Source organism: Onychostruthus taczanowskii, unplaced genomic scaffold, assembly GCF_017590055.1.
Source record: "Onychostruthus taczanowskii isolate IOZ18803 unplaced genomic scaffold, ASM1759005v1 scaffold575, whole genome shotgun sequence".
Classification (NCBI taxonomy): Eukaryota; Metazoa; Chordata; class Aves; order Passeriformes; family Passeridae; genus Onychostruthus; species Onychostruthus taczanowskii.
In genome coordinates, this window is record NW_024503402.1 from 1 (window position 1) to 9,933 (window position 9,933).

A 9,933-nucleotide genomic window follows, 5' to 3' on the forward strand; every position below is an offset into this window, starting at 1 on the left:
AATTGACCCTAAAAAGTCCAAAAATTGACCCTAAAAAGCCCAAGAATTGTCCCTAAAAAGCCCAAAAATTGTCAAAAATTGCCCAAAAATTCCCAAAAAAAGCCAAAAAAACCTCACAAAAAAGCCCAAAAATTGCCCAAAAATTGCCCAGAAATTGCCCAAAAAAGTCAAAAAAAGCCCAAAAAAATTCCCAAAAAAAGCCAAAAAAACCCCACAAAAAAAGCCAAAAATTGCCAAAAACTCCCCAAAAATTGCCAAAAATTGACCCTAAAAAGCCCAAAAATTGCCAAAAATTGACCCTAAAAAGCCCAAAAATTGATCCTAAAAAGCCCAAAAATTGCCCAAAATTGCCCAAAATTGCCCAAAACCTCCCCAAAGCCCCCAAGCAGTTTTTTCTCCCGAGCCGTTGAGTTTGCCGCATCCCCGGGTTGGAGGCGGGGCTTCCAAAATTCCTGATTATCTTCTAATTTATCTCCTCAGCGGTGGTGAGCGTGGTGCCTTCAATAAATTCGGTGGTAAGTCCCAAAAATTCCAGGTTTCGACCCAAAAAACCAAAAAAAAAGAATTTTTTCCCCCATTTTTCCTGGGAGGGGGAAAAATCCCCCCGGAAATGGAATTTTTTAGGTGGTAAAAACGCTTTGAAAAAGGTGAATTTTGGGTAAAAATGGTGGAAAAATGAGGTGAAAATGGTGATTTTGGTGAGGGTGGGATTTGGGGGAAAAAAAAAGGATTTTGGTGCGGACGCTGCATGTGCGGAAAATGGAAAAGTTGTGGTGGTTTTGGGGGAAAAACCCCGAATTTCTGGAGGTTTGGTGAAAGCGCCGGTGACCTTGGTGGAAAAAAAATGGTGGAAAAAAAGAAAAAAAACAAAGGTGGAAAATTGCCCCAAAATTGGGGAGAGGTCGGAGCTGCAGTGGACCCAAAACCAGGAGGAGAAATGAGAAAAAATGGAGTTTTGGTGGTGAAAAAGTGGAAAAAATGGTGAAAAAAATGAGGGGGAATGGAGAAAAAGAAGGGGAAAAATCAGGGAAAAAATCAGGGGAAAATGGTGAAAAATAAGGGGGAAATGGTGGAAAAAACAGGGGAAAAATGGAGAAAAATAAGGGAAAAATTGAGGAAAAAACGGTGGAAAAATCAGGGAAAAATGGAGAAAAAATGAGGAAAAAATGGAGAAAAATAAGGAAAAAATGGTGGAAGAATCAGGGAAAAATGGAGAAAAATAAGGGAAAAATTGAGGAAAAAACGGTGGAAAAATCAGGGAAAAAATCAGGGAAAAATGGAGAAAAATAAGGAAAAAATGGAGAAAAATAAGGAAAAAATGGTGGAAAAAACAGGGAAAAATGGAGAAAAATAAGGGAAAAATTGAGGAAAAAACGGTGGAAAAATCAGGGAAAAATGGAGAAAAAGAAGGGAAAAATTGAGGAAAAAACGGTGGAAAAATCAGGGAAAAAATCAGGGAAAAATGGAGAAAAAGAAGGGAAAGATGGTGGAAAAAATCAGAAAAATGGAGAAAAATAAGGGAAAAATTGAGGAAAAATGGTGGAAAAATGGAGAAAAAGAAGGGAAAGATGGTGGAAAAAATCAGAAAAATGGAAATCAGGGGAAAATGAAAAGTAGGGGAAAATGCAGAAAAATAAGGGAAAAATTGAGGAAAAATGGTGGAAAAATGGAGAAAAAGAAGGGGAAAATTCAGGGGAAAAATCAAGAAAAATAGAGAAAATTAAAGGAAAAATGGTGGAAAAATCAGGGGAAAAATGGAGAAAAATCAGGGGAAAATGGAGAAAAATAAGGAAAAAAAGGAGGGAAAAATGGAGAAAAATAAGGAAAAAATTGAGGAAAAAAACGGTGGAAAAATCAGGGAAAAAATCAGGGAAAAATGGAGAAAAATAAGGAAAAAATGGTGGAAAAATCAGGGAAAAAATGGAGAAAAAGATGGAAAAATCAGGGAAAACAGGGAAAAATGGAGAAAAATAAGGAAAAAATGGTGGAAAAATCAGGGAAAAAATGGAGAAAAAGATGGAAAAATCAGGGAAAACAGGGAAAAATGGAGAAAAATAAGGAAAAAATGGTGGAAAAATCAGGGAAAAAATGGAGAAAAAGATGGAAAAATCAGGGAAAACAGGGAAAAATGGAGAAAAATAAGGAAAAATGGTGGAAAAATAAGGGAAAAGTTGAGGGAAAGAATCGTTGAAAAACGGAGAAAAAGAAAGGAAAAATGGAGAAAAAGAAGGGGAAAATTCAGGGGAAAAAATCAAGAAAAATAGAGAAAATTAAAGGAAAAATGGTGGAAAAATCAGGGGAAAAATGGAGAAAAAATGAGGAAAAAATGGAGAAAAATAAGGGAAAAAAAAGGAGGGGAAAAATGGAGAAAAAGAAGGAAAATTCAGGGAAAAATTCAAGGGAAAATGGAGAAAAAGAAGGGAAAAATGGTGGAAAAATCAGGGAAAAAAATGGAGAAAAAGAAGGGAAATTGGTGGAAAAATCAGGGGAAAATGGAGAAAAAGAAGGGGAAAATTCATGGAAAAATGGAGTAAAATAAGGGAAAAAATCATGAAAAAATCAGGGAAAAATAAGGGGAAAAATCAGGGAAAAGTGGAGAAAAATGAGGAGAAAATGCAGGAAAAAATGGAGAAAAATCAGGGAAAAAAGGAGGAACAAATGGAGAAAAAGAAAGGAAAAATGGTGGGAAAATCAGGGAAAAAGAAAAATGGAGAAAAATAAGGGAAAAAAAGTAGGGGAAAATGCAGAAAAATAAGGGAAAAATTGAGGAAAAATGGTGGAAAAATGGAGAAAAAGAAGGGGAAAATTCAGGGGAAAAATCAAGAAAAATAGAGAAAATTAAAGGAAAAATGGTGGAAAAATCAGGGGAAAAATGGAGAAAAATCAGGGGAAAATGGAGAAAAATAAGGAAAAAAAGGAGGGAAAAATGGAGAAAAATAAGGAAAAAATGGTGGAAAAATCACGGAAAAATTGAGAAAAAGAAGGGAAATTGGTGGAAAAATCAGGGGAAAATGGAGAAAAAGAAGGGAAAAATGGTGGAAAAATCAGGGAAAAAAATGGAGAAAAAGAAGGGAAATTGGTGGAAAAATCAGGGGAAAATGGAGAAAAAGAAGGGGAAAATTCATGGAAAAATGGAGTAAAATAAGGGAAAAAATCATGAAAAAATGAGGTAAAAATAAGGGGAAAAATCAGGGAAAAGTGGAGAAAAATGAGGAGAAAATGCAGGAAAAAATGGAGAAAAATCAGGGAAAAAAGGAGGAACAAATGGAGAAAAAGAAAGGAAAAATGATGGGAAAATCAGGGAAAAATTGAGAAAAATAAGGGAAAAATTCAGGGGAAAATGGAGAAAAATAAGGAAAAATTAAGGGAAAGTTGAGGAAAAAAATGGAGAAAAAGAAGGGGAAAGTGGTGGAAAAATTAAGAGGGAAATAGAGGAAAAAATCAGGAAAACTCGGGGAAATGGAGGGAAAAATGAGGAAAAAGTGAGGAGAAAGTGGAGAGAAATGAAGGGAAAAATGGAGAAAAAATGAGGAGAAAATGGGAAAAAATGAGGAAAAATTAAGGAAAAAAATAAGGGGAAAATGGAGAAAAAATAGGGAAAAAATAAAGGGAAAAATGAGGAAAAATGGAGAAAAAAGTCAGGGAAAAATGAGGAAAAGTTAAGGAAAAAAGAAAAAAATGGAGAAAAAATAGGGAAAAAATAGAGAAAAATAGAAAAGAATACAGGGGAAAATGTGGAAAAATTGAGAAAAAATCAGGGAAAAATGAGAAAAAATTAAGGGAAAAAATTGAGAAAAATTAAGGAGGAAAAATAGAAAAAAATGAAGGGAAAAATGGAGAAAAATGGGGGCAAATTGAGGAAAAAAAAGGAAAAATGAGGAAAAAAAATGGAGAAAAAGTCTGGGAAAAATGGAGAAAAAATTGGGAAAAAATGAGGAAAAATTACGGAAAAAAATAAGGAAAAATGGAGAAAGGGAAAAATAGGGAAAAAATAAAGGGAAAAATGAGGAAAAATGGAGAAAAAAGTCAGGGAAAAATGAGGAAAAGTTAAGGAAAAAAGAAAAAAATGGAGAAAAAATAGGGAAAAAATAAAGGGAAAAATAGGGAAAAATAAAGGGAAAAATGAGGAAAAATGGAGAAAAAATAGGGAAAAAATAGAGAAAAATAGAAAAGAATACAGGGGAAAATGTGGAAAAATTGAGAAAAAATCAGGGAAAAATGAGGAAAAATGAAGAAAAAAAATCAGGGAAAAATGAGAAAAAGTTAAGGAAAAAAGAGAAAAAAATGGAGAAAAAATAGGGTAAAAATAGAGAAAAATAGAAAAGAATAAAGGGAAAAATGGGAAAATTGAGAAAAAAATCAGGGAAAAATGAGAAAAAGTTAAGGAAAAAAGAGAAAAAAATGGAGAAAAAATAGGGAAAAAATAGAGAAAAATAGAAAAGAATACAGGGGAAAATGTGGAAAAATTGAGAAAAAATCAGGGAAAAATGAGAAAAAATTAAGGGAAAAAATTGAGAAAAATTAAGGAGGAAAAATAGAAAAAAATGAAGGGAAAAATGGAGAAAAAATGGGGGCAAATTGAGGAAAAAAAAGGAAAAATGAGGGAAAAAATGGAGGAAAAAGTCTGGGAAAAATGGAGAAAAAATTGGGAAAAAATGAGGAAAAACTACGGAAAAAAATAAGGAAAAATGGAGAAAAATTAGGAAAAAATTAATGAAAAAATGAGAAAAAAATAAGGAAAAAATAGAAAAAAATTGAGAGAAATTAAGGAGGAAAAATGGAAAAAAATGAAGGGTAAAATGGGGGCAAATTAAGGAAAAAAAAGGAAAAATGAGGAAAAAATGGAGAAAAAATCTGGGAAAAATGGAGAAAAAAATCTGGGAAAAATGAGGAAAAATTACGGAAAAAAATAAGGAAAAATGGAGAAAAATTAGGAAAAATTAAGGAAAAAATGAGGAAAAATGGAGAAAAAAATCAGGGAAAAATGAGAAAAAAATAAGGAAAAAATAGAAAAAAATTGAGAGAAATTAAGGAGGAAAAATGGAAAAAAATGAAGGGAAAAATGGAGAAAAAATGGGGGCAAATTAAGGAAAAAAGAGGAAAAAAATGGAGAAAAAAATCTGGGAAAAATGCAGAAAAAATCTGGGAAAAAATGAGGAAAAATTACGGAAAAAAATAAGGAAAAATGGAGAAAAATTAGGAAAAAATAAGGAAAAAATGGAGAAAAATTAGGAAAAAAATAAGGAAAAAATGGAGAAAAATTAGGAAAAAATTAAGGAAAAAATGGAGAAAAATGGAAGGGAAAAAATGAGAAAAAAATGGGAAAAAATGGGAAAAATGAGAAATAACAAAAAAAAAGGAAATCTCGGAGCCTTTTGGGGAGAAATTCCAAAATTGGAATTTCGGGAGCTCCCGAGGCTGAAAAGGTGAAAAAAACCCGAAAATTTTGGTGCCAAATTTGGGGATTTTTGCCCCCAAAATGGGGCCCGGGAGGGGCAGGAGGGGGCGGGGCCTCGGAGGAGGGGGCGGGGCTTGGGTTGGCCACGCCCAAATCCAGCCCCTCTAATTTGCATAATCTGTGTTTCTTTTTCATGTGCGGCCCCAAAAGGACCCCGGGACCAGGGGCCCAGGCATGACCCAGGTAATTAATTAATTAGGGGTAATTAGGGGGTAATTAGCATAAATGGTGGGTGGGGTTGGGGGTAATTAACAGGTGATTAGTGGGGGTTAATTAGTGGGAGTGTAGTGGGGAAGAAATTGAGTGGGGTAGTTAATTAGTGGGATTGGGTTGGGGTAGTTAATTAGTGGTATTGGGTGGGGGTAGTTAATTAGTGGGATTGGGTTGGGGGAATTAGGGGGATTGGGTTGGGGGAATTAATTAGTGCGATTGGGTTGGGGTAATTAATGCAGTTATATGGGTTAATTGGTAATTAATTGGATTTTTAAAGCTTGGGAAGAATTAATGTGGTGAATAAGCACTAATTAGAGTGTAATTAGGATGGGGTTAATTAACAGGGTAATCAGGGTTTTTAGGGGTTAATTAGTAACAGTATAATTAAGAATAATGGATTTGAGTGGGGGGGTTAATTGAATGAAAGGCGTTAATTAGTGGTAAGTATTAGGCTCGTTAGGAGTAGATTTGGATTAATGAGGTAATGAAGGATTAGTTAGGGGTAATTAACAGCAATTAAGAGGCTAAGAGTTGCTTATAAGAGTGGGGTTAATTAGTGGGGTAATTAATGGGATTTATTAGGGGTTAATTAGTAGTAGAGATGCTGGGATGAAAGATTTGACTTAATTAGTGGTGGAGTTAATTTGGGAGTAATGATTATTCACTAGAAATGCTAATTAGCAGCGATTAATTAATTACCTGGCTGAGCAGGGTTAATTAGCGTTAATTGTGAGTAATGACTAGTAATTAATGATTAATTAGCTGCAGGGGAGCAACAACACAATCCTAACGTGGGGGAGGGGCTTTGGGGCCACTTTTGAGCCTTGGGGTTGGGTTAATGAGCTTTAATTAGCATTAATTGTCAGGAATGAATGGTAATTAGCGCTAATTAGTTAATTACCTGCAGAGGAGCAGGACAACTGGGACAAGAAGAGGATGTTGAGGTGGGGGAGGGGCTTTGGGCGCCATTTTGGAGCCCGGGGGTTGGGTTAACGAGGGTTAATTAGCATGGACTGTCGGGAATGAATGGTAATTAGCGATAATTAGCGCTAATTAGTTAATTACCTGCAGAGGAGCAGTACAGCTGGGACAAGAAGATGATGTTAAGGTGGGGGAGGGGCTGTGGGGCCATTTTGGAGCCCGGGGTTGGGTTAACGAGGGTTAATTAGCATGGACTGTCAGGAATGAATGGCAATTAGCGATACTTAGCGCTAATTAGTTAATTACCTGCAGGGGAGCAGGACAGCTGGGACAAGAAGAGGATGTTGAGGTGGGGGAGGGGCTTTGGGCGCCATTTTGGAGCCCGGGGTTGGGTTAACGAGGGTTAATTAGCATGGACTGTCGGGAATGAATGGTAATTAGCAATAATTAACGCTAATTAGTTAATTACCTGCGGGCGAGCAGGACAAGTGGGACAGGAAGATGATGTTGAGGTGGGGGAGGGGCTTTGGGCGCCATTTTGGAGCCCGGGGGTTGGGTTAACGAGGGTTAATTAGCATGGACTGTCGGGCATGCGCGGTAATTAGCGGTAATTAACGGTAATTACCCGCCGGTCCTCAGGGGAGCAGGACAACTCGGACAACAACACGATCTTCGTGCAGGGGCTGGGCGAGAACGTCACCATCGAGTCGGTGGCCGACTACTTCAAACAGATCGGCATCATCAAGGTGACGGGGACAGCCGGGGACACCCGGAACACACCCGGAATACACCGGGAATACACCCGGGAACACCCAGAATACACCTGGGGACAGCCGGGGACACCCGGAACACACCCGGAATACACCGGGAATACACCCGGAACACACTAAATACACCCGAAATACACCCGGGGACACCCGGAATACACCCAGAATACACCCGGGGACACCCAAAATACACCCGGGGACACACGGAATACACCTGGGGACACCTGGAATACACCCGGGGACAGCCGGGGACACAAGAAATACACCCGGGGACACCCGGAACACACCCGGAACACACCCGGAATACACCCGGAACACACTAAATACACCCGAAATACACCCGGGGACACACGAAATACACCCGAAATACACCCGGGGACACCCGAAATACAGCCGGGGACACACCAAATACACCTGGGGACAGCCGGAATACACCCGGAATACACCTGGGGACACCCGGAATACACCCGGAATACACGCGGGGACACACGAAATACAGCCGGGGACAGGCGGAATACACCCGGAATACACCTGGGGTCACCCGGAATACACCCGGGGACAGCCGGAATACACCCGGGGACAGCCGGAATACACCTGGGGACACCCGGGGACACTGGGGACACCCAAAGTACACCCGGAATACACCTGGGGACACCCAAAATACACCTGGGGACAGCTGGGGACACCTGGAGTACACCCGGGGACACAAGAAATACACACGGAATACACCCAGGGACAGCTGGGGACAGCCAAAATACACCCGGGGACACCCGGAATACACCTGAAATACACCCGGGGACACCCGGAATGCACCTGGGGACACCCGGAATACACCCGAAATACACCCGGGGACACCCGGAATGCACCTGGGGACACCCGGAATACGCCCGGGGACACCCGGAATACACCCGAAATACACCCGGGGACACCCGGAATGCACCTGGGGACACCCGGAATACGCCCGGGGACACCCGGAATACACCCGAAATACACCCGGGGACACCCGGAATGCACCTGGGGACACCCGGAATACGCCCGGGGACACCCGGAATACACCCGGGGACACCCGGAATACACCCGGAACACCCCTGGGGACAGCCAGAATACACCCGGAACACACCCGGGGACACCAGAAATACACCTGGGGACAGCCGGGAACACCTGGAATACACCCGGAGTACACCCGGGGACACCCGAAATACACCTGGGGACACCCAGAATACCTCCGGAACACACCCGGGGATACAAGAAATACGCACGGAATACACCCGGGGACAGCTGGGGACAGCCAAAATACACCCAGGACAGCCAAAATACACCTGAAATACACCCGGGGATACCCGGAACACACCCGAAATACACCTGGGGACACCCGGAACACATCCGAAATACAGCTAGGGACACCTGGAATACATTTGGAATGCACCTGGGGACACACGAAGTACACCCGGAATACACCCGGGGACAGCCAAAATACACCTAGGACAGCCAAAATACACCTGAAATACACCCGGGGATACCCGGAACACACCCAAAATACACCTGGGGGCACCCGGAATACACCCAGAACACGCCCAAACTACACCCGGGGACACCCGGAATACACCTGGGGACAGCCAAAATACACCCGAAACACACCTGAGGACAACCGAAATACACCCGAAATACACCTGGGAACACAGCTGAGGACACCCGAAATGCACCCAAAATACACCCGGGGACAGCTGGGGACACCCGGAGTACACCTGGGGACAGCCAAAATACACCCGAAACACACCTGAGGACAACCAGAAATACACCTGGGGACACCTGAAATACACACGGGGACAGCCGAAATGTACCCAGAATACACCCGGGGACAGCCGAAATACACCCGGAATACACCCAGAATACACCTGGGGACAGCTGAAATACACCTGGGGACAGCCGAAATACACCTGAAATACACCTGAAATACACCTGGGGACACCCAGGGACACCCGAAATACACCTGAAATACACCTGGAGACGACTGGGAACAGCCAAAATACACCCAAAATACACCTGAAATACACCCGAAATACAACTGGGAACACCCAAAATACACCTGGGACAGGCAAGGAGGGGTCACTCCCTGGTCACTCATGGTCACTCAGTGGTCACTGCGGTCACTCATGGTCACTCAGTGGTCAGTGGTCACTCTGGTCACTCCCCAGACCAACAAGAAGACCGGCCAGCCCATGATCACTGGGTGGTCACTCTGGGGTCATTCTGAGGGGGGTTTTTGGCTCTGTGGTCACTCTGTGGTCACTCATGGTCACTCAGTGGTCACTGTGGTCACTCATGGTTACTGTGGTCACTCTGGTCACTCCCCAGACCAACAAGAAGCCGGGCCAGCCCATGATCACTGGGTGGTCACTCTGAGGGAGATTTTTGGCTCTGTGGTCACTCAGTGGTCACTCTGGTCACTCATGGTCACTGTGGTCACTCCCCAGACCAACAAGAAGACCAGCCAGCCCATGATCACTGGGTGGTCACTCTGTGGTCACTCTGGTCACTCAGTGGTCACTCTGGTCACTCATGGTCACTCTGGTC

General features: G+C 41.6%; 1 protein-coding gene across 1 annotated transcript in view; it reads left to right on the forward strand.

Annotated features, from left to right (window-relative positions):
* Positions 1-329: 329 nt before the first annotated feature.
* LOC121343092 overlaps positions 330-9,933 on the forward strand; it is a gene marked incomplete at both ends in the record, with an annotated part of 10,220 nt that continues 616 nt past the window's right edge. The window contains 4 exons of the mRNA XM_041417944.1: positions 330-515; positions 5,609-5,641; positions 7,232-7,338; positions 9,555-9,930. Coding sequence (XP_041273878.1) covers positions 330-515; positions 5,609-5,641; positions 7,232-7,338; positions 9,555-9,930 — 702 coding nt within the window. The remainder of the gene's footprint in view (positions 516-5,608; positions 5,642-7,231; positions 7,339-9,554; positions 9,931-9,933) is intronic.